Source organism: Leuresthes tenuis, unplaced genomic scaffold (assembly GCF_036924035.1).
Source record: "Leuresthes tenuis unplaced genomic scaffold, fLeuTen1.0.hap1 SCAF_4, whole genome shotgun sequence".
In the NCBI taxonomy this organism is placed as follows: Eukaryota; Metazoa; Chordata; class Actinopteri; order Atheriniformes; family Atherinopsidae; genus Leuresthes; species Leuresthes tenuis.
The window spans coordinates 17,105,179-17,129,733 of record NW_027325358.1 but is presented as its reverse complement, the minus strand read 5'-3'; the positions used below and the strand labels follow the sequence as shown (position 1 = coordinate 17,129,733).

Sequence of the window (24,555 nt, the reverse complement as noted above, 5' to 3'; positions counted from 1 at the left end):
AACTGTAGTGGACAATGAGTCTCCATTTTTAATCACTGGAATTCAATTCAATTATATTCATATAGTGTCAAATCACAACAAATATCATCTCAAAGCACTTCAAAGAAACAATCCAATTCAAGCCAATTACAATCAAATTCATTGTAATCCAATCATATTCCAATCACATCCAATCCATTAAATTCCAAATCAGTCCAATTCATACATTAGCCAAATAAAGAAAAAGTTGCTGAGCTAAAATATTGCACTATGAGATCTTTAAGATATGATGGATGATACACAACAACTGACTGATTAATAACCCTGATTTGAAGATAGCTGACAGTCCTCCTTCTCTGTCTGTGGTTCGAAGAATGTGAAAGTTAAAAAAATTAGAGGGAGTTGATGCTTGCAATTCATGCTTGCATGATCCTCCTGCTGCAGTCAGGTGTCTGCAAGACAAAATCTATCAATATAATGCAAGTTAAAGACAGAGACTCGGACAGCAGAAATCTTTTTTTTCTTTTTTTTTTTTTTTTAAGGTTTTTAGGATTATTTCCTCTTTTGCTTTTTGATTTATTGCATTTGGGTGGTCTGCAGGAAGCTGCAGAGAAGCGCATAAGACTGCAGCTCTGCACCCTGGTCTCAACCCTGGGTTGTCATGTTTTTGGATGACTAAAAAAATTCAGCCATATTTCTAGATATGAGAGCTGCAGCTACCAAAGCGGGATGGACGCCATCTCTCCTAATCGGACCAGGTTTACCCCAGACAGATTGCTAATTATCTGTGTTGCCCACATTAACTGTAATTTGCACTTAATGTACGGTCAACAATGAACCTCTTCAGAATATGGTATGTATTTTACTTAAACATTATCATTTCCTGATTTTCTTGTAATGTGCAGATGATGAGCACAGTTTTTGCAATACATTTTCAGCAACAACTTTTCTGGTTGAGTACAACCACTTTTAAAGTGAGAAGTGGTTACAACTGTGACCTAGATCTGCATGGGCACTAACATCCTCTTCAAACTTATATATACGTATGTTCACACACATCACAGAAATACCACTTGATAGCAGTGGAACTTAGGAAGTCGGCCCACACTTTCGTGGTTTAGTGAAAAAAATAAAATAATTCCATCTACATGGTAAATAAGGTCTCAGTTCTCTAACATTCGCAGAGAGAAAATGTGTGTGTGCGTTTGTTCTTTTCTTTGTGATGAAGCCAAAACCAAAGGACACAAAGGTTGATCTGTGTTTTAAGCTAAGTTTAAGTTTCAGAGCAATGTTAGCATCAGGGGGAACAAACTTTCTTAACTCCTAGCATTTAGACAAAATGCCCAAGAGCAGTCGTTAATCTTATGTGGGGTGTTTTTAGTTGTGAACACACATGCACACACACACATGCACACACACACACGCACACCCACACACATGCACACACACACATGCACACACACACACTTGCACGGAGGTCCAGGGCCCATCAATAATTACTGTTAACATGATCTCACTTGAATTTGAGAGGGGATATATAAGTCAGCTCTTCACAGCTTTTACCAGAGTGTGACAGAGAGAGAGAGAGAGAGAGAGAGAGAGAGAGAGAGAGAGAAAGAGGGACAAAGAGAGAATATACAGTGGGTTTGACATGTGCTATGACACCGATGTGTGATGGTCAGCATCTAAATGTTCCGGGAAACACTGGGTGAGTGTTCAACCTTGATTTTAATGCAGCATGAGCTGAGGTCTAACCTTTGGAGAGAAGGTAATCTTACTGATGTGTCTATCACTGTACAGCTGTGGCAGCGGATTAAAAGTAGATGGCCTCTCCTATAACTGAGCTCGAGAATTTAACCATCATGTTCTCCATTCTGGTTTTTGCCCTCTTCACCCTCATTGGGATGAGTAAACAGGACTGTCCTTGCTTGAATGGTATGGCTGCAAAACACACAAACTCAAATGTCTAGTTCATATTTCATGGTTTTTTTGGGTTTTTTCTCGTCATTTCCCTTTGGCTTTGTTACAATGATAAGGTATCTAGTACCATATATGATATATGAGAATGTGTCAACCTTTTGATTGATCACAAACTTATATTCAACAGAACGCAATACTAAAGCAACAAATCAAATGTTAACATAATATTTTCATAATGAGATGGATGTCAGTGACAGGTTTAAAAAACTGTTGGGGCAGGAGCATTTTAACCGTTGTTCTCTATAAACTCTTCTTTTAACAACTGAGGGAGTAGAAGAGACCAGTCGTGAAATGTTTTCCCATTGTTGCTTGATGTAAGATTTCAGCTACTCAGCAGTTTGAGAATTCCTTTGTCAGATTTTTCTTTTCAATCCACCAAATGTTTTCAACAGGCCACAAGTCAGGTGACTGCAGGCAGAGCACCTAGATTATTTACTGCAGTCGTCCTATTCTAATAGACAGTTAGGGAAAATTACACGTTTTGGAGTTTGATTTAGTATTTCTTCCAAAGATAAGCAAGACCCCCCCCCCCCAAAAAAAGGCGTTGTCTGGATGGCAGCATATGCAGCATCAAACCTGTCTGCATCAGTCAGCATAGTATCCCCACAGATGTGCATTTTACACATGTCAGGTGCATTACTGCACCCATTTACAATCATGGATGCTGGTGATCTGCTTTAGAGCTCATATCAAACTGATATCAAAATGTTCCCTCCTCTCGATTTTGAATAATTTTGATCAGTCTGGCCACAGGACAGATTTCCACTTCATCTCAGTCCATCTAAAAGGAGTTTAGGTTTATTTTTATACTGCATGCTTTTTCTTTCACATGATCAAGTTTTGACTTGCATTTGTGTGGGCGTCTGAGGTTGATTGTATCAAATGCAGCACTGAGACTATTTTATCAAGAACTTTAGGCATAAAAGGGAGATTGGATATACGTCGATAATTAGCTAACACTTCTGAATCAAGAGTAGGTTTTTTAAGTACAGTTTTAATTACAGCAACCTGAAACAAAGACTGATTAAATCCAATGTAAAAATGCTGATTAAGGAAAAGCTCCTTGAACAGTCTGGTTGGGATTGAGCCTAAACTACGTGTTGATGGTTTAGAAGAGACTATTGCTGTTTTTAGCTCAGAGAGTTCGTCTAAATACAAATCAGGTTCTAAAGACTTTTAAAGCTGCTGTCCTTGATAATACATCAGTAATTAAAAGTGGGATAGATTCCATTAATAGTCTCTCTGACAGAAACAATTGTATTGGTGAATAGGCTCATGAAATTATCACTGATGAGAGTGATAAGAGAGACTGATGAAAGGAATAAATGGCTCAACAGAGCTCAGACTCTTCGTCAGCTGGGCTACGGTGCTGAAAAGAAACCGGAGATTGTTCTCATTCTCTTCTATCAGTGATTAATCAAAAGCAGTTCTAGCTTAGCAAAGAGCTTTTTTCATTGTTATTTGACTATATCTACAGACTAATTAAGATTCCTCTAAGTTTGGGGAACTCCATTTTCTTTACGTCTTCTTTTTGAAAACTGCTTTAGATTCTTTTTTTAGCATCTGTGAATTAAACCAAGGAGTCCGCCTCTTCTGACCGATTAACATCTTAAATGAACAGCATCTCAAAATAATTGACTATCATTAACTGAATAAAAAGTTATTAGTTTGATAACCATAGACATGAAGGTTTATTTGTGACCTTTGCAACAGCCTGAATAAATTAGCCTAAAATCAGTAAGAAATAAATAAACCATTTATAAAACATTACTATGTAAAGAATCTATTTCTATACACTAATCTTTGCATTATGATTACTATTGACATTTTTCACCATCTACACTATTTTTTAAAACATTTAGCGTTGTTTTAATGACACATGATTTGTGGGGGAAAAAAACAAAGTAAATATCTTCTGTAATGCCATTTTATCCTCTGCAGAATCAAATGTAAAACCACAAAATGAAGAGATGTTGGTGTGACGAGGCTGATGACTGAGACTGACACTTCAGCGGGCAACAGTGTAATCTTATATTGGTGCCTTATGAGAAAGCTTTGTGCGTCGCTGTGAGTTTCTATTAGAACAAAGTCTTACAGGCTGACCTCTGAACATGTGTATGTGTGTGTGTATGCTGTGTTTCTGAATGTAGTATTACCTGCTTCGAGGATGAGGCACAAGGGAGTGGCCTACATTGTAAAAAGAAGTTCAATAAAGAAAGACCTCTTTCAACAAACTTCCACACGACAGTACTTTGTGCCTGACGTCTTTCATTCCTCATTGTTTGGATATAAGTGCTTTTCTGTTTTTTAACTTCAAACTTTGGAGCAGCTTCTGTTATTCTACCTCCGGTAAGTCTTAAAACCTCAGACTTATTTTTGACAAGACCTTTGTATCACTTCTCTATTACAGGGACAGCTGTTAAAAATCTAGGTCAGAAACAAAAGGTGCACTGGTAGGATTAGGGTGAGCTTTTAAATTACTGTGCCATAATGAGACGTGTGACTCACTTTAGTCAGGGATCAAAGGGTGGAGCTTTCTTAACTATTACATATACAGCAGCAAGAAAAGTGTGTTAAAACAGGCCATCAATGTCTTGCCATAATCAAATGAAACAGTGAAACATTTATTTCAAACAAACATGAAAATCAGTCAAAAGATCATGTTAATTCACGCTACAGTTCTCCTCAACATTTGTCTTGTTATCATAAGATTGCTTACATAGGATTTCACACTAAGATTACTTCATGCTACAAACTAAAAACTGATTTCGATTTGGAGTGCAGAGGGGTTTCTACGTTTCGTGCGCCTTCTCTTCCTTCTTTGATTTCATCACTGTTTAATTCATGTGAGCTCATCCTTCAGTTTCAGCTAGTCTCCAACACTGTGATACCACTGCACATTTCTGAACGTTGCTATAATTTATCACCGTCGGAGATATTACTGAGGTCACGCGAAATAGATCAATTAATCAGGACTTGTTTCAAGACTATGTGGTATATTAAGCCACAAAGCGATGCGCAGACCAGGAACAATTATTCTGCTTTATGACATTTTTACAACAATGTAAACATACTGTATGTAATCCTGGATTATGAAACTAAAGCAAAAGATTGACAAAAAATTTCAATTTAAAACGTGTACTGCTCTCTGGTGGAGACAGCCAGGTACTGCATGCCCCAAAAGCAATATCATACATAATGTATGTAATGATAATCGAAACAATATATTCTTTCAAATTGTTAAAAATCTAATTTAGCATTTAAAGTGTAGTTTGTATGGAATGACTTCCGGATAACAGAACTGGACTGTTAGTACACACATGCCAAGTGTGAAACTGATTTGATGGAAAGTCTTTATCAAGTCAAGAGAGTCCTTTAATGTGCCTTGAAATTTCTTTAGTTGTAAATTGGCACTATATAAACAAAATAAACTAAGATAAATTCTAATAAATGTGTTTTAAACACATCATAGAAAAAAAATAAAAGGACGTGTTCATGTTCCGACAGTATCTTATATCTTGTATATCCTGTATTTGCGGATGTAAAATACTTACTTCTTTAATATAACGTTTTGCAGTTTGTTAGCAAATGTTAGTAGCTGTAATTTCTGGATCTTACTGTGGGGATGTTACACTCTTTACCTGCAATCTTTGTGTTGGATAGTCGTGTAGATGGAAGTGCCATTCAATGGCTTTGAGCTGACCTTCATCATCATAGCCTTCGTCATCTTCTCCCTCTTCAGTCTGGCCTCAGTCTGCATTCAGCCAGAAGACGCCCAGCCAGGTACAGTCATCCTCTGTTTCAAAACGTGCAGCGACACATGTCTGCGTCTCTAATGCAGCTTATTCTTTTTCTCTTTTAGAGGAAGTTGTTTATGAAGTCAAGAAGTCCCAACCATCAAACACGAAGCAGAGAGTGATCAACAAACAAGCACGACAGAAACCATAAAGACAGAAATCTCTGAAATCTAAACTGCTTCCCATACTGTTCCTGTACACATTCTTGATGCAATCTCAATAACATTTGATTTATTCAATAAAATCAAGGTAAACTTATCCCCAATTAACAATTAGGTATGATCATTAATGAGCACGTTCTTTAGTCTGGTGTAATCAGTCAATAAATGGACAAGAAAACTGAAAGTTGTTAATACATGTAAAGTAATGCTTTGGATAGCAGTTTGTCAGGAATTAACCCTTAACAAAGCTCATGTCCAGCTGTGGAAGAACATGTATAAATCTGTAAACAAGTTTATCATTTTAGGAGTGTTTTGATTTTTCATCAATTCAAAGTGAAGTTAATATTTCTCGTTTCTTTTACTTGATTTCCAATATTTCTTGACTACCTCCTCGCCAGTCCATCACAGGGCCACACAGAGAGGAACAAGACAAACAACCACACACACGGTCACACTTACGAGGGACAATTTTTTTTAGAGACACCAATTAAACTAACATGCATGTTTTTGGACGGTGATAGGAAGCCGGAGCACCCAGAGAGAACCCGCACATACACGGGGAGAACATGCAACCTCCACACAGAAAGGCCCCAGCTGGGAGTTGAACCTGGAACCCTCTCACTGTGTGGCGACGGTGCTAAACACCACACCACCGTGCAGCCCACCACAAATTCCCTTTCATGGATAATGAAAATTTTGCTCATTAGCTTCATCTACAGTCTTCATCTGCCATCTACTAGAGGGATCCGTACGCTACTCTTCAAAACAATCAAACCACACCCTGTGTGTCCGGAGAAGCCGCTGTGTCTGAGTTGTGGTTTAACAATCCAAGTAACTGTTGCCCCTGAAACCCTTGTGGGGCATCGTCCAGGAGGTTAGAGGCCGCTCCCTGTTGAGTTTGCCCCTCGACCTCTGAGCCTTCCGTCACTCCTCTGCAGTCAGCCGTCTGGCTGTTGACAGAGAGGAGGAGAAGTTCTGGAATAAAGACAAAGTTAATTAACTGTTAGATTCGAACGTTTTAAAGAAATTTCAGGGAAAAAAGATCTGACTAATGGTCCAATTAATGTGTATACATTGGGTGTGCACAGCTGTGTATAAATGCATTGGACAATTAGAGATAAAGGGTATTTAGAGTAATTAAGCTCTGGATGGCTGCAGCCCTGATTAGCACTGATGACTATAGGGTGTATGACAACAGACCTGCTATCAATCTAACGATGGACAACGAACTGACCCATCAGATCACAATCAACACTTGCACACATACACACACAGACAGTGACTGCAGGACTACACCCAAAAGCATTCAGACTCCATGACACAATTTTATCATTTGATAGTCACTCTGCCAACTAACCTGTCCTCTCTGTCAACCTGCATGAGAGTTTGAAAGTCAAAATGACTGTAAGTAAAACTTAAAAAGGTTAAGATTCCAAGTAAAATGTAGATTTTCCCAGACGGGTAAAAAAAAAAAGGGTTGCAATTATTTTCTAAATGCATCATTAATGTGATCACTGCTTTTTCTATTAATTGATGTAGGTTTGTCGCTACAATGGAGTCAATCAGGAGTCTGATCCGAAGTACACACACACACACAAAAATAGATTGAAGCATGTCTCAATAAAAAACAGAACCATATAAAATGTTTTCTTACAGGGTTTTGAAGCATGCAATACATGCACAAAAAACTCAAATATCTTACAGCTGAATGAACTGTGCAGGAAGCAGTGATCAAAAGCTGATGTCAGAGACTAGTAGAAGTTAATGAAACACACGTGGTGAAAGGCTACAGCTGAGCTAACTTTTCCTAGAGAAGAATATGCATTTATTTCTTAGTGAATAGTGTTTCAAATAAGATCAAATGTCTGCTTGTTCAAACAAATAAAAAAAAAACACTTTGTTGACAAGTATTGTGGCACTACTGCTAATATTTATTTCATGTGACTGTATCACTCCTCTAGTAAGGTCCAAAATATTTAGAGAACATATCCCATGTGTATTCCCTGGAATAGAACAGATCACATCCTAAGGTTTGTGGTTGACAATGCCTTTATGACACCTATGTACACAGATATCTGTGTATCTGTGTACATAGGTGTGGAAAAATAACATTTTATGAGGCACTGTTGCTCTTAACGAGTTTTATCAGAGAGGAAGTTCCTTATCTGTGGAACCTGGTCAGGAGATGTTGGCAGAGGAAGAAGAAGGTAAAAATTCAGGAGGGAAGCATAGGCTGAAGTTTCCAGTAATACAGTAATAAAGATCACAGCTACTCATGAATGCTGTAACATTCACAGTAACAGCAGATCTGCAGTCTAACCATCTCCTCCAAATGCTTTTTAAATACAGGAGCACCCCGCCCCCCAACACATACACACACACACACACACACACAAAAATCTATTTGAAATGTGAACAACATACTAAACAGGTTCAAAAGAAATCATTCTGAAATGGTTCCTTATATAAAGTACGTTATTGATTTCATGTAAACTATTCTCATTACTGACTGTGCCTGTTGAGTTCAGCTCCATATTTAAGTAGGAAGGTCTTTGGGAAATTGTGATCATGGTATACTCAAAAACTTTTCTGAAAGACTGTTTAAGGTTGGAACGGATGACTGCCTGCTTTTCCCTGACACAACCTTTTACCTTGTCAGCTGATCAAGGGTGAGAGCTCGAAGAGTTTAAAGTCATATTCGACAAACTGACAAAACCCAAAGATATTCACTTTGCCAAGATACCGAAGAAAATACCAGTAAATATTTGTATTTGAAAAGCTGGAACCACTCTTCAAATGTTTATCATGGAAAAAGTCATTTAAACAGATTACTGTAGACTAAATCAATTAAAGGGACAAAAGCTGTGACTCGAATGATACAAAATAACATATTTTTGGTTACAGAAACTCAACTGACACGTCCTCAAATATAAAACATAGTCTGAATATAAAGAGCTGTACAAATACTCTGTCGACAAAAAGTAGAGTGAAATACTAAAACTTTGATTAATATCGGGAACAGTATTGGAGCGGCAGAAGAAGTGAGGCAAAGGTTGACTATAAAGCTGACAAGACTTAAGTATTTGATTACCAGTACAGGCAGCTATGGACACAATGAACTGATAGCAAAGAGAAGTAGCTGGAGAAAACTTATCTGGAGCAATTCTGAGCATGTCCTAAACATTTAAGTCATTTATGAAGCAAGGACATCACCTGCAAACTGAGAGTGGGCTTTTTCTTTTACATCATTGTAAAGAGACAATCTTTAGAGTATACAATGCTTAAATGATTAATCATTTCAGACACAAATGGCCAATTTTCTTTATAATTTTAAGACCTTTGATAGAGTGAACAACAAGTCAGTTACAATGAAGATACAGGAAATGTCCAACAATCCCGCCTCTAAACCTAAATCTCATAAACTAAAAGTTCTAGACTGAGGTTAAGATATTGGTTGCAGCCCTGGAAAAAGTTCTGTAGCAGTCTAGTTAGAGTTTAGCCTGTGTGAGTGAGTCTGTGCCTCTCTCTTGGGGGAGTGTTTGAGAAGGCTGGGTAATCCTTGTAAAGATGTATAATCCCCAGGGAGAGCAAATATTACAACATGCTCTAATCAGTCACACAGAAAACCTGGTGAGAGAATTTGGCACGACTCTCCAGCTTCTGTTATGAAGAGCAGACAAACTGAGAGACACAGTGAAACAGAGGTCTGGCAGCAGATAGAAGGCAGAGAATACCAGGTGGCTGTGAATGACAATTGAGACCGAATTAGCATATTTAAATTGGGAAAATTAAAGTTTTTTAAAAGACAATAGCAGCTGATATGCTAAGAGCTGCTCGCCAAAGGAACAAACTACATACCTCCGCTGAGTGTTTGCGGCACGATGAATGTGTGTGTACCACAGTGTGTGTGCGTCTGTGCACTAGTCAAATCCATGAGGAATCTGCCGCTTCGAGCTGCATTTTTGCAAACACCATAAAGCAATAAAAGTGACATTTCAAAAGACGTAATGACACGGACGCATACACACACACACACACGCCACTACAATAATGATGATAATAAAAAGAAAAAACATGACCTTGGTGTTTTTTTGTCTGTTTTTTTTTTTAGGGCTAACAGAGTTGATGGTCCAGATGCTTGTTCAAAGTCTCTGCGACTATTTTGAGCTCTGTGGTCCATTAGTGTCCTGCTGCTTCTCTAATCCTCATTCACATGTAATGGCTGACATTTCATCTTAATGTGTTAATTCATTAGCTGGGTGTTGAATAGAGCATCTCAGTCCACAGAGACAACCATCGGCAGACACACTAATGAGTCCCCACATCACCGGTTAATGCCAAGTGAAGTTGTTACCTGCTGCAGGCACATCCCCCTGGTATTTCACCAGCTGACAACATGGATGTCATGCAGGGAAAGTTTTTTTTATTCATGAAAATAACGGTGCTGATACAATGCAGAGTCTCAGTGGAAAGATTTTTTTGCATTTGAGAAACTGTATCTGTAACTGTAACTGTAAAATACTATCAAACTATAAAGACACTCACTCATAACTCATAACCTATCAGTAACGGAAGTGAAATGGTACCAAAATGTTTAGAGATTCAGCTCCCAGCACCAGCAAGAGGATCCGAACAAAGGTCAGTAAACTAGAGTAGGGCACTACACTCAATTTGGAGGACTACATCAATGGTTCATCTTTACAGAAACTCAGAGTAACTTAACTCTCCCAAAACAAAGGCAGTTCAAGGAGCGGAGACAGTAGAGAGCATCCAAGACAGACGATCAGACTTCTTTGACTGGTCCAGTGCATCTCTGGATTCCATGGATTTTCAGTCAGGGCTACTGCCCCCTAAATGCTTGATGCAAATAGTCCCTCCACCCCCCCACCCCACCCAAAGCCCCAGATGTGTGTCCTTGTCAGTGCGGGGGCAGGGGAGAACTGGAGGGATCTGGCTCACGAAGGACCTGCTTCTTAAAACTATGCCGTGATGTTGTAGGTGATAAATCAACTCTGGCTTCCTTTCCGCTCTCTTTGAATATATTAGTCACCATACACATGTACACAAAATGCAGCACCAGAGTGTGCACACAGGGAGCAGAAAGGGTGCAGGGAGGGCACTTCCTGTCACTTGAATTACCCTCTACATGTGGGGTCAATATGTGCAATGCTTGATGTTGTGTGTGTGTGTGTGTGTGTGTGCTGGGGAGAGAAACACGTTGTGTGTGCGTGTGTGTGTGTCAGGAGTTGAGATGGGGGCTGTAGGGGGGGGGGGGGGGGGGGGGACACCCCCTCCCTCTAAAAGGCTGTATAAAGGAGATGGGGGCAGAGGTACCTTTTGTCACTTTGGAGCCAATCGCTCTCTTGCAGGACACACAGACACTCCGGACAAAGATTCCTCTTGGACATACATTATCCCCAGGAAAGGGGTACTTGTGTGCACTGGACTCTCGCCGTGGTGGGCTCTTTGGACTGAAAACAGAAAAGGACGACAAGACACTCTGAGCATCATCAGTCCAGATCAGAACCAGAAGGCCTTTCAAAACGTTTGGAGGGAACAAAATCATCATCTAACCTACTCTGAAGCTAACTGCGGCACAGCCATGAGGGTTTTCAACCTGTTCTATCTGTTCCTGCTGCTGGTAGCTACTGCAGCACCCATCTTCTCAGCCAGGCCAGGTAAGCGTCCTAAAACTTCATCGTAAAGGCAGGTGTCCCTAACAAAGACAGAAAAGAAAATGCTTAAGAGCCACCAAGGTTCTCCTTTAAAAAGGCGGTTCAACAATTTTATACAAACGTATACTTATGACAGAGAGGACAGATCACTGCGCATATCCCGTTAAACTGTTTGTAACCATAGCAACAAGATAACTTTCTTCCCAGGAAGACTTACTTAAAAAAAATGCTTTTCGCACAAAAGTGGGTAAATATGGCTTTAAATGTCAATTAAAAATTAAAGATACATTTTAGCGAAATAAAACACCGAGGAAAAGTAACGGCTCGTCAACCAATTGCTGTAATAAACTAACGACGACGCGTCGAAACAGCAAAACTGCAAAATGTTACCACTTTAAAACTACAGTGTACGCAACAACAAGGTCAAATTGTAGTTACATCTGACATAACACAATTCAAGAAAGTTCATGTGATATTGCAATAAATATACAGTTGTTGCTCTTTTAAAATCCAGCATGTGGCGACAAAAAAAAAGGCAAAATAGGTGAGGTTTTTTTTCTTTAGATAAAGAATAATTAATATTTTTTTGCCCAAATCCAGGGTGGCTCGTGATTATCTTCAAGACAAACAGCTGTTGTTAATGAGGGAGGGTTAGGCACGACGTGATGCGTTTACGTGATGTTGGTGAGGAGAGGATGAAGGGAGGAAGAAAGGAAGGGAGGTGACGGCTGCAGAGCGCCGCCGGGGATCGCACAGCAACCTCAGGACGACCCTTTTGTCCACGGCTAGAAGGCGCTCCGGCGGGCTTTTGTTAAACACAGTGTTAAAACGCCATGCAAATACTGAGGTTTATTAACATGACATGGAGTAGTAGTGCCAAGTGTAAAGAAGCGTACCTCCAGGCGTGGGGGGCAGAGGAACTCGGGGTGGGCCGGAGGGAGTCATAAAGTCATCTGGCAGTTTATCTCTTCCTGGGCTTTGCTAGTATGTGAACGGGAGTCAAGGGTGGATTTATTGGGGGTCGATTAAAAATAATCATGTGTTAGGTTCGTGCGTCCCGGTTTGTCCCAGCTGTTTGTAAATGGGACCAAACAATAAAACTTGAAAGTGGTCAAAAGAGGTTAAGCAGCGCCGTAATTAAGATGTAGTTATATCACAGGATACCCCCCCCCCCCCCCCCCCCCCCCTCCAACACCAAAGGATTGTTTTATTTCATCTTAGTACAGTTTAATCTATCATTTTTGATCAATTAGGTCTACAACATAATATGTGTGCCTCCACTGGGGAACTTAAAATCCTGCTTTAAACAACTTTTGCATCTAAAGCTACATTAAAGCAGTCTAACTTAGGTCACCATAATCTATGTTTTGAGATCCACAATGTACTAATTACAGCTTGTCTTCATTTCAGATTTCTTGAATCTGAGGAGAAAATACCACAGACATTACTGCCCACACAGACGTTGCTTGCCCCTTCACTCAAGAGTACCCTTCCCCTAAGGTAAGATGAGTGTAAATATACATGTGTTTTTGTGCTAGCAGGTTACAAGCCAAGCTGCTTGATGAGTGTAACAAAACCGGGTTATAGAGGCCGCAGGTGGCGGTTAAGAGGGTGTGTGTGATCAATAGCAGAGGTGGATGGTCCTGCAGAATAGGGGCACAAGGGGGAAATGGTTCACATAAATCTCGCTAATGATGAACAGGAAGGCTTTAGTGCCATGGGAGGGGGGTATCTAACAGAAAGGTTAGGGTGGACAACAGGTAACTCCTATGCAGTTGTTTTGAATTGTGGCTGAGGTCACACTTATCAAGACTCTAAAATGTTGTTTTCTCATCACAGGCAGACGCACAACAATGAGGGTCTTGCACAAAAGGAAATATGAATATAAACTGCAGTGGACGGATCCCAGGTGTACACGCAAGTGGAAAGGAAAATCTGGGACTCCTTGAAAGCGCCACCTGAAGACCATCTTGCAAATGTTGCTGCTCAAGCTGCATGTGACTGATACAAATGTATCCCAGCCTGAGATTATGGATGAAGAACTTTTCATTCAACTTTTCATCGTCACAACAGCCTAGTGGACACAGATGTGAATTTAAAGACTTGCAGGCTGCATCCCATGCTCCCACGCAGGAGAAGGGGAGCCAAGACCACATCTATCTTCAAGTATGTTCAAGACTGAACAGAAAAATCTGTGGACCAAAGAGACGGAAAATGTCTTCACAGTATTCCTATGAATTGTTTATACTGTATGTATGCACTTCAAATGTTTATTAAATTACATTTTTGACTTTTTTTAAATAAAAACCTACACATGTATATAATTTATTGTGATCTTGTGCTTAAGTGTGTGTACGTTAATTTGAGTTGAATCAAAATCATATTCTACAACTTTGAGGGTCACACTTAATGGTTAAGGCCCTCATTTTTTTTTGCCATCCATAGTCTAAATTCTGGAAACTTCCTCAGAGAACAGATTAAGTGTAAACGCAGCTTAGCAATTCAAGATCAAGCTGGGATCCTGATACCTGCGGGACTCTGAGCTGAAGCTGCATGGGAAAGGAGTCGTAAACGCCGCACTCCCTGTTGAGTTACAGATGCCGGAATCACAAAAGGGAGCAAACAACGAGGGCTCAAATGACAGCCCAAATATTTTGTAGATTCTCAGGACTCTTGAAACTTAACCGACAGGAGGTAAAAAGGCATAAACAGCAGCTAATGTTGACACAGCAACACTTCTGGAGTTTTAATGTTGTCCTGATGCTCTCACATGACCACACAACGGATGTAAAAAAACACAAACGGTAGCAATTTACTTGGGTTTGCTCAAATACTATATCTGCTCTCATCCTGAACAATCTAAAAAAAAAACAAAAAGACAACAACATACAGTAATAATATCAAAGATTTTATTGGGATCCAATCACAAATACAGAAAATCAACAACAGAAAAGTAAAATGAACTTTCACAAAATAGCATTCACACAGATAAAATGGAACGCTCACTTGTTTGACCCAGATAAGTGATAACCTCTCCTTCCATTGTATGGATGATCTTACGGCTCTGATTCTTTCAGAGTAACAAAAGCGGCAGCACACACGGGTCACCGGAGATCGTAACGCAGTGATAAAAACTCCTCACCTCTGATCTGTGACCCACGACTCCACCCCCCTTCCATTTTCCTCTTTAACTGCCCTCCACTTTCAGACCACCTCCTCGTGCGTTATCTGTCCATCTCAGGTGAGGATGCCTCGCAGAGGAGCCGTTTCTGTCTGTGTGCACAGGTGCATTTGCTTACTTTAGTCTTTAAGATCTTCACTCAAAAGCTGTAAAATGATCAGGTCCTGAGCATTCGGCTGATTGGTGTAGAGGAAGAGTCTCGACTGTCGTTAGTGCTGAGCAGTGAGGTTGAGCAGCCTCTTGCTTAGCAATGTGTTGTGCTGTTTCAGGTACTCTATCAGGTCGGCCTGCTTCTCCACCACCTCCTCCAGACTGGAGGACCCTCTGTAAAGTAAATAAAAACGCATACGAGTGACGCAAACAGTTATGGACACTAATGCACAACGCTCAGCCTCACATTTGCAACTGTGCAGACGTATTCGGTTCTAGTCCACTGTGATTCAAAATGAAGCTCAACAAATATGGTTTTCTTATGCTGGAGACGTAAACCAGAGTAAATCACTGTTGCTTTCAACTGTGATCTCTTTAAATATACAGTGAGAGATGGGGTTAGGCTGTCAATCGCTGACCGAATGCTTTTTGTTTTTAAACACTGAGAAAAGTGACAAATCAAAGAAAAAGCCTAAATTAAATGTCTTAGTAGGTTGTTGAGCCATAACGTACAGACAGAACAGCTTCGATGCACCTCGGCACGGTTGCATGAAAAACTGAATCAAGCTACGGTTACAGCTCCAGTTGGCCAACAAGCTGGACCTCTTTCCTCGTCCCACTAAACAAGCACAGCAGAGGAATCAAACTATTAAACATAGGAAATCCAGCATTTAATGTTCTGGACTGTGTGAGAAGTGCACTGCTCAGACATTGTCTTCAAGATACTTGAATTGTGATTTTGTCAGATCACACTGCAAGGAGAACTTTAAGATTTTATTACAGCAGAGTGACAATGTAACAATCTAGAAGCGCCTATGGCAATAATGAGTCGACACCTCGTCTCAATGGGCTGATTTTCAGCCACAATTTCTGAGCAAAATCTCACGCAGTTGCTCAGCTGAGACTGTAAGAGCCCCAAGCTTGTGATTCGCATCCTTTTCACGCCTGTGAAATTATTCAGTCGACGGGTTTTTGGTTGTCTGTTCTAGTAGAAATAAGCAAATGAGAATTAGACCACATCAGGCTATTTTAGGTTCGGAAAACAATATTTCATGATGGCACTGAATTGATTTTAATAGTTTAAAAAAAGATGATGACTCAAAGGCAAAATTATCGCCGCCCACCCTCATAGGACACTTAAGTGATTTAATGGCGTGTTGTTTTAAAGTTTTACTGTTGAAGCTACTGAACTTAGATGTTCGCAGGAAGAAAACAAATCAAACGATGGCTAAACTTTTCTTGATGGACTCTTTCGGTAAATTAGTGTACCTGAAGCCGGTCTCAGTTGGTACGCTGGTGACACTGTAGGTGTGTGAAAGCTCTTCTTGGCTGACGTCGGGTGCAGCTCTCGCCCTGTTGAACTGCATCACTTTGACTGGAAAAACAAACAGACACACATTGACTCTTTATTTTACAAAACCATCAAATACGGGCTTTAGGTAGATGGTGTCAAATAAATACACACAGACACTATGGAGTAGTGAAAGCTTTCGACCGGTTTTATTCACCCAGGTGAGAAATGGCACACGTTTTTTTTTGTTTTTTTAACTGTTTTCCATCCCTCTCCCTCTCCTAAACACACACGAGCAGTTATATCCTCCACTCAGTGCTTGAGGCTGTCATATCCTGCACTCAAACCTTTAATTCTCACACCTTAAACATACACCTTTACACGTGGGGTGGGGCTGGCAGCAAGGTGTGTGTGTGTGTGGTGGGGGCTGTTGCAGCAAGGATGACCAAGTTTCAGAACACATGCTGGCTCTGTCTGCACTGTAATGAGGCCATGGAGTTATAATACTGGGCAAGTGTGTGAGGTAGAGCTGAGGGAGTCGCTGCCTAAGTGTTGATAAGACTCGAGTGTCATTAGCCAGAGGAAATTGTCAGGGAGGCTCTAAGAAGTGCCGTCTTTACTTTGCTACAGTTCAGCATCCAGGCCTCCATACACTCACACAATCCAAAGAAATACTGCACATTCCTGCATAATGAGGCCCTAAATCTGTGTGCGTTTGTGTAAATAAAGCAGTAGCGGGCAAGTATGTGTGAGAAAGAAACATTCCTGGAAAGCAGTGAAATTGAGTAAAGCAGAAAAGGACAGATGAGCCTGTTTGAATGGTGTTTGTTGTAGAAAATGACAAGTCAAAAAGGCACATTACTTTTATATATCTGTAAATATAACCATGGAGAGATGGAACCGCTATCTGAGCTCGCCATGCACTAAGTTTCCTCAAAAATATTAAAAAAGAAACTCAGAAAGTTGAAACATTTTGAGCATTTTTGTCAATAAATGTTCTTACATTTAAATACTCATTTGGTTTATCAAACATATGAAAATAAACCCCTGCAGCCTTCAGGAAACACCCAATGAGCACTACCAGCTTACTGATTCACAAGAACACTTTTACACTCCCCACAACAGATTTAACTGTGTTGTCCCGTACGGTGACAACATTACAGTTACTGAAGTGGAAAAAATCCATATTTTCTCAGATATTACTTCTCAGTTATATTTCTGAAAGGAACTTGCATATCATTTAAGTTGTAAATCCAAGTTCCTTGAATTCTGATGATAGTGAATCCAAATGAATCCTTGTATATATTTTTCATATCCCTATTCTATGTCATGTTCATTTCTAATCATGGAGTTTTCTAACCAGGAGTTTAAATACAGAGGAGGGTGATTGGTGAGGGAAGAGATATCTGAGGGAAATAACACAGGTGAAGCAAGTGGAGCTGATGAAGACTGAAGAAAGACCTGACGAAACAAGTGAGGAAGTGAACAGAACTGAGACAAGACAGAAAAAAAAAAAAAACTCTGAACAACAACAGAATAGAAATACACACAAAAAAAGGTAGTGTTGGTGCTAATAGTGCTGTATAGTTTGTTAAAAGGTTACATCATCCATCCACAGAATGTCAAAGTAGTTTTTCACAAATCGGACTCATTTTTCTTTCTTTCTGGAGAGCAGCGGTGTCTTTCATGGCCTCCATGTCAAACATTACAGTCACTGTTTCTGTGAAGAAAAATGGACTTGTGCCGACTCCTGGATCTCTGAGCACAGTGCTCTCCGTAAAAATGAGCTTGTGGAACAGATTTTGAGTTTCCGCAGACTGTTTGGAGTTGCAGCTGATAAAAGCCTGCAGTTACTGCAGAGTCATTTGATGTGGGGACTGAATGACGATTAAAAGCTTTCACACTGCATTCAAAGGCTAGATATCAGCGTGTGTAGACTTCAAAGCAGAAATCATAGTAATGTTTGCTGTACGTGCCTCACAATGGTTCAAACCAATCACATACATAAGGTTAGTCATAATGTGACTTAATATTACAGCAGAGTTCAAACCAGGTAAGTGCATGAGGATTGATGATGGAGGGAGCGGTATATAAAGGAAGTGACACATTTCACACGTTCCTGTTAAGAGACCCTCACATGGCTGGACAGACAGTGCTCAGACCAGGTCTGCTCACATCTGAGAAGCTTCAATCACCCACCCAGAAGTGCACATTTCCAGGTGATAACAGCGAAGCTGCAGAGGTGCCAACAGCTAATGGCACAACATCCTAAGTACTGACCAGTTGTGGGCTGAAAGAAGTGAAAGTAAACTGATCCCAGGGACCACATGGGACCACAGACTGATTCTTAAGTCTGAATAAACCACCAAAAGACAACAGAGAAAAGGGGTGCTAAAGGCTTTTGGGTGTAATGTGTGCAATCCAAAGTAATATTGTGAGAGCCTACAGGAAAAAGGGAGCGTGGGAGCTGTGAATTAGTTGGAAAAGGATGCAAACGCAGAGGAAATGCACCCAAACTAATTTGTCCACAGCTATTTACAGCTCACAGGGAGAGATACCAGCTCTGCTCTCAGGCTGTAGCAAAAGACAAAAGACGATTTACATCGGCTGTTGGTGCACAGCTCTGCCATGAAGCATGTTTTAAGCTTTCTATTATTATTACTGGCTGTGTCAAGCGCATTGTGTTGCAATTTTTTAGTATGAAAAGTGCTTTAGAAATACAGATTGATTGATCGATTGATTGATGTTCACATTAGGCTGCAAGGCAGGCTGACACAGACATGACGTCAATCTTTCTCCCATGTCTTATAGTAGAATGGGTTTGTGTGTGATCTAGTATCAGTGTGTGTGTGTGTGTGTGTGTGTGTGTGTGTTAACTATGTGCCCTGCAGTGCTTACACTAAGTTCAGGCCAGGCAGAAGAGAAAGATGTATTCGAAGTTGAGCCTTTGAAGGCCATGGCATGGCTTTGATGTGCATGGAGGTCTATAGAGGACGGTGTATTCATGTTAAAATGAGAGGCAGAAACATACAGAAAACCTCAAAGACACACACACACACACACACAAGCACAGACACACACTTGCAATCAGTATGCACTTCAAAGAGAAGTTGAACGAGGCCTTCCTGTATGGACTTCATAGCTGCAGGCATTACATCTCACTGTGTCTCTAAAAAGAATTTATTTTCCTGACATCACCAATGTCAACTTGACTCTGCATCTGCAGTATGTGTGTGTGTGTGTGTGTGTCTTTGCTGGGTTTATATTGCGAGGCGTCGCTCGGTTTGCGTCGTGCCTGACCGAGCTGATCTGAGCAGGAATGCAACAAACGAACACAGATGCCCCCCCCCACTCGCACTGGATCACCAGCACTGTAAACACAGGGACAATGCGTGCGTGTCTCCTTCGTGGAGGGGGCAGAGGGCTACCCTTTGGCTAAGTTAAATCCTTGTGCTTCTTATCTCCTTCGCCCTCCGGTATCTCCTCCCGCAATCTGTGCCCTTCAGCTGCCAAACACACCTTTAATATGGATTTCCTTTCAATACAGATTCTTCAATATCAATATCCTCTGATCCAGCATCTTTAACAGCAGTTTTCCTTAATGCACTGAGAGGAGGGCTGATGTGTTCGCTGCCACTGGGCAACACAGAAATATTCCTTTTTCTTTACTATCTGCCCCCCACACAAATATTTTACACATAACAACACCTAAGGACCTGTTCTGATATGCTTTTAACACCCTACCTTTTCAAGAACCTATCTTATTTCAGAGCATTCAAACTTGTTTTTGTCAAAACTTTCATTCTCTGTTTTCAGCTTCTCAAATATCTAAATATCCATGTCGTCAAATATCTGCATTTATATGCTTTACAGGACTTTATATTATCCGGTTGTTTGTCATTCACAGTCACACACTGTGGTCGTACACGTTTGAGGTTGGTATCATGTTTTAGTACAACTCAAAACTGAAGCTGGGCTTCTGGGACTTTTTAAGGGATTTTCTGATTGGAACATACAGGCTCATGAACGTATTCATTCTTTTTGCTGTTATCCTTTTAAGATGTCTGTAGAAATCAAAGGTTACCGGAAAGCAGCAACTTTGTCCGAACAGACCATTAACTTTAGTGTGTTTTTTCTAACACACTAAATTATTGTGAGCACGTGGGAGTGTCTCGTTATGTATTTGCACACCTGTAAGAAGAGGAGCGTTTAAAAAAAGATAAGAACTAAAAAAGTGTAACCTAAAAGGAAAAGCAGGAGTTTCCTATCAGAGAGTTGAGAAAAGCAGCTGATGAACAAATGTTTACAGCATCTGGGAAATGTTGCAGAAATGACATTTAGTCATAGTGTTCACGTCAGGATTCTGGCTGAGAGCCCAGGTGCTTATCCGGCATGAACAAACGAACAGGATGTCCACCTGAAGGCCCTCCTTTCGAATTCCTGTTCTCTATCGGCCTCGTGACTTCTTTAGGTTTCCCCTTCGCTCATTTATTGACTTTCTTGGTTGTCCTGACCTAGCGGTGCCTAAAGAGTTCTGTGTGTCCTGCATTTTGGTTTCGGTCCTCTTCAACCCCTCATTGTTACAATTACAGGGCGAATTCAGAATGAGTTTAACAGAAAACAAAAAGTAAAGCCATCCTCACACATCAGTGACCTGTAACATAGCAAGCCAATATAGATGCTTTAAGACATCATGGCAACCACAGTTTGACTAATGTCTAAGCATCTGATAGGCTGCCTGTTTTGTTCAATGCATGCATAAGTGTTTCATGCATGTCATGAGTTTTATAACCCAACCTCTACTTCTCACAACTATTTCTAGTTCTATGAACTGTAATATAAAGACGGTTAAGTCATGACTGTGGCTTTTCCACTGCCTCATACCATGACTTAAAACTAAAGTGAACAAGGGAAACAATAAGGGTTTTAAACCATGAACAGCATCACAAAAGGAGGGGTTTTTTTCCAGCTAATGCATGTTACTTTATGTCAGTTGCAACAAAGCGACTCAACCGCAGCACCGTACTGCATAGAGTTAAACTAAACTTCACCAATTCGTTCTCCAGCTGTAAAACACAGGAAAAAGACGGACAATGGATACATAGACAGGCATGGTTATCATCCAGAAAAGTTTGCAGGCTGTTTGTGTCAGAAGCAAAGAATCAGCAGATAGGCAGAGAGAGGGAGGATGGACAGGGAGCTGAATGGTTGATTGTCATGCTGTCGAGTCTGAAAAGGGCAGGGCAGGTATTGTAATGCAAATATGCTCAGACACAGAGTGGGGGTTGTGTGTGTGTGTGTGTGTGTGTGTATAAAGTGTAAAGTAATCTGCTAGGTGTGTCTCTCTGTGTAAAACAGCTGATTACAGCCAACATTGACAGGGAAATCAAACGATAGGTGAGACTGCAACACTGGAATGACGAATACAGTCAGCTTTGTTTAGCTACTGAATGGAGAAATAGTGCAAAACATTAGTCCAAGGGGGGACACATCTCAAAAACACGGGCCACGTTTTGAGGTACATGTGGATCAAATGCAGACCTCATTGGGCACCATGAATGTGTAGTTTTGCCTATTATAGAGTAGAGAGTCTGCTTGGAAAACATGTTCCCTGCGTGTGTGCTATTAGAGCGTTTACAGAAAGAGGTGTTCTGCTCATGGTCCATACATTTTAAGCACATTAGAAAATACTGATTTAGGTGACATACAATGTAAGTGGAATTAAAGTATAGGAAGTCATATTAAGTTCCAGCTTTTCCTAAATTCTTTGTTTATCCCCCATCTGCTTTATATCTGTCAGAGTGCAGTTAAATATTGTTTTTTAATCAATAAAATGAATTCAGAAGGTAACAGCTACACACAAATTTTAGTGTGAATCTATTCAGAAGGTCTTTTGGTGAAAGAGGATTTATGAGTGGGCTAAACTGATGCATGTATATCGGATGCTGCATGAGGAGGTAGATGTGTGACTGATAAGAAGGAAACCGGGGGTTGGGTGAGGGTTCCCTTTGTTGCTGTTGGGAGGACAATCCTTTGCGTATGTGTGCTTTTTTTCAAAATTTCTATCTTTACACATGCTTTCAATTCTTACCTCAAGCTGCAGTCTTTCAAAAGAACCAAGATTCAGTTCCTGAGTTAGACTGTCTTAAAAGTAATAAGTGTTGTGAGTTTACCTGTGTAATAGAGCAGGCATGGCACAGCCACCAAGAGCTCCAACCCGAGGACGATGAGCAGTGCATAGGTGCGTACAGTCTGTGATAACTTAGTAGCCAGAAGAACCAGTGTCAGGACATTTCCTGTTCACATAAAAAACAAACAAACAAAAAAAAAAAACACTTTACTGCCACCTTGTGGAGAACACTAACCTCTACGTCACATTTGTCAAAGTCCGGTCCTCGAGGGCCGCTGTCCTGCAGGTTTTAGATGTTTCACTGCTTCAACGCACCTGAATCAGATCAATGCATCATTAGCAGACTTGTGCAGAACTTAACAATCTTTCGAAGCGATCCATTTAATCTGAATCAGGTGTGTTGAAGCAGGGAAACATCTAAAACCTGCCGGACAGCGGCCCTCGAGGACCGGAGTTTGACATCCCTGCTCTACGTGAACAGTAAATTATTACATACTATCCCAATATGTGAGCTGATCTACCTGCAGAGTGAATGGTGAGCGGCACATGTTTCAGCCTCTGTGTCTGTCTGTAAAACCTCAGGTATCCTCTGCTCCGTACTCTGTTGTGGTGGTGCTGCACGCAGCCGGTGAATATCAGCACCAGCACCCACAAAGCCACCTTCCCGAACACGATGACACTGTCGCCCTTAACGTTACCCAAAATACTCATACACACCTCCTGTTCGCCCAACTTCAGCACACACAGCACAGCCACACATATCGACAACACAACATACAGGACCTTAAAAGAAACAGAAAGAGCGGATGAAGTGAGACAGACGTATGCTGGGATTTTGTTACAGACCAAGACATAATTTGACCATTGTCATAAACAGAAGATAAAAAAAAAAAAATCACCAGGATTAGAAGCTATAGTAGAAAAATGCATTTAGATGTGCCGCATTAGTCGGACCACACTTCAAAAGCAGAGCAAAAAGTACTTAATGAAAATTATTCTGCTGATTATTTTCTTGAAAGATCACATTCAAATGTCCCATTTGGCCACAAAAATAGTCAAACTCAATAAGCAGTTCATGGTAATATAAACCTGACAAAAGCACAGAATTCTCATAATAAAGAGGTTATGATCTAAAGGGTAACTTTTCCTTCGAAGGTCACTAAGATTATTAATCAAGAAACAAAATAGGCGATGACTTATTGTAATTGACGAAGCCATGGCTTATGGTGGCTTATAATTGAAGGTAATGTGACAAACGTACGTCATAACATCGAAAGGAAATAAGATTAACAGAAAAATGACGTTAAGAAAGTGTGTTTGCACACACGTGCATATCATACATGCAGTAGAGACAGCAGACTGGCATGGCAGGGTGTAGGTACAGCCTGAAACTCTCTCCTGATAGCAGAGTGGAGGGCATCGGCAGAGATCAGCGGTCCATCCACCAAGGAATCTTCCTCTAGGCTTCGGTTAACATCTGCTGATGAGCCTGCCTGCTAAAATGAAGAGATCTTCACAGTGACGATTTATTCTAAAAAGGGAAAAGAGGGGGTCTGCCCTCTGTCTGAACACTTTCTTGAACTAATTATCCTATGTCCAATTTCACCACCCGATGGCACACAAATGCAGTCATATGTGTAAAAGATGACTATGTACAGTTTATGTGCAAGTAAATGGAATAGAAACTGAAACTAGTTCATGTTTGCTATGTAAATGCATAGCGCACTGACCAAGAAGTTAATGTTAACCCTAAAAGCAACTGAGGCACCACGATATGCATGACCACAAAGATAGGTCTTTGCAGACGCAAGATCAGTTTTGAGCTGACATTTTGCTAAAATGATTATGTGCAACAGACGCAACAAAAAGAGGTGAGCTAGCTAGTTCCCACGCTAGCTGGCTAGTTAGCCGTTCACATGACAACTAGTAAACGTTAAATGATAGGTACATACGGTATAAACCGATGGTCCTCTTGGGTCCATTTCTTTCAGGCTTTAAAGAGCAAGTGTAACAATAAACATAAGTTTACATATCTGTTGCAAGGGCGGTAAACGTAAACTTCCGGTTCCCCCTTTTTCTTTGGCCGTTCTGTTAACATTTGGTTCCTAGCTTGATAGTTCCGATGAAACAGCAAATTCTCTGATCTGATAAAGATTTTTAATCACTTGACATAATTTATTGAACTTTTTGCATTCATTTTGCATTACAATT

The 24,555-nt window shown here is 40.5% G+C and overlaps 1 protein-coding gene and 1 long non-coding RNA gene across 3 annotated transcripts; one reads left to right on the top strand and one right to left on the bottom strand.

Annotated features, from left to right (window-relative positions):
• Positions 1 to 1,584: 1,584 nt before the first annotated feature.
• On the top strand, positions 1,585 to 4,202 carry LOC140305044 (uncharacterized). Its single transcript, XR_011915315.1, has 2 exons — positions 1,585 to 1,914; positions 3,901 to 4,202. It is a non-coding gene; the product is annotated as an uncharacterized lncRNA (long non-coding RNA).
• A 10,285-nt stretch (positions 4,203 to 14,487) lies between these two features.
• Positions 14,488 to 24,418, bottom strand: tmem192 (transmembrane protein 192). Of its 2 annotated transcripts, none has more exons than XM_072384866.1 (6): positions 24,297 to 24,418; positions 23,685 to 23,840; positions 22,866 to 23,127; positions 22,388 to 22,510; positions 16,193 to 16,298; positions 14,488 to 15,097 (listed from the first exon to the last, which is right to left on the bottom strand). In XM_072384866.1, the coding sequence occupies exons 1-6, from the start codon at positions 24,324 to 24,326 to the stop codon at positions 14,983 to 14,985; spliced, it is 792 nt and encodes a 263-aa protein (XP_072240967.1). In that variant the 5' UTR covers positions 24,327 to 24,418; the 3' UTR covers positions 14,488 to 14,982. The 2 variants fall into 2 exon arrangements, with proteins under 2 accessions (XP_072240967.1, XP_072240968.1); XM_072384867.1 differs by having other exon boundaries at positions 23,685 to 23,837.
• Between the last annotated feature and the right edge of the window lie 137 nt (positions 24,419 to 24,555).

What these genes read in the sequence shown, in the direction of transcription:
- tmem192 (XM_072384866.1), bottom strand. Translation starts at nt 24,326, where the DNA reads ATGGACCCAAGAGGACCATCGGTTTATACC. An exon ending in GCTCACCATTCACTCTGCAG is followed by an intron (nt 22,511 to 22,865) that starts GTAGATCAGCTC and finishes TTATGTGAACAG; the next exon opens with GAAATGTCCTGACACTGGTT. An exon ending in ATGCCTGCTCTATTACACAG is followed by an intron (nt 16,299 to 22,387) that starts GTAAACTCACAA and finishes TTGTTTTTCCAG; the next exon opens with TCAAAGTGATGCAGTTCAAC.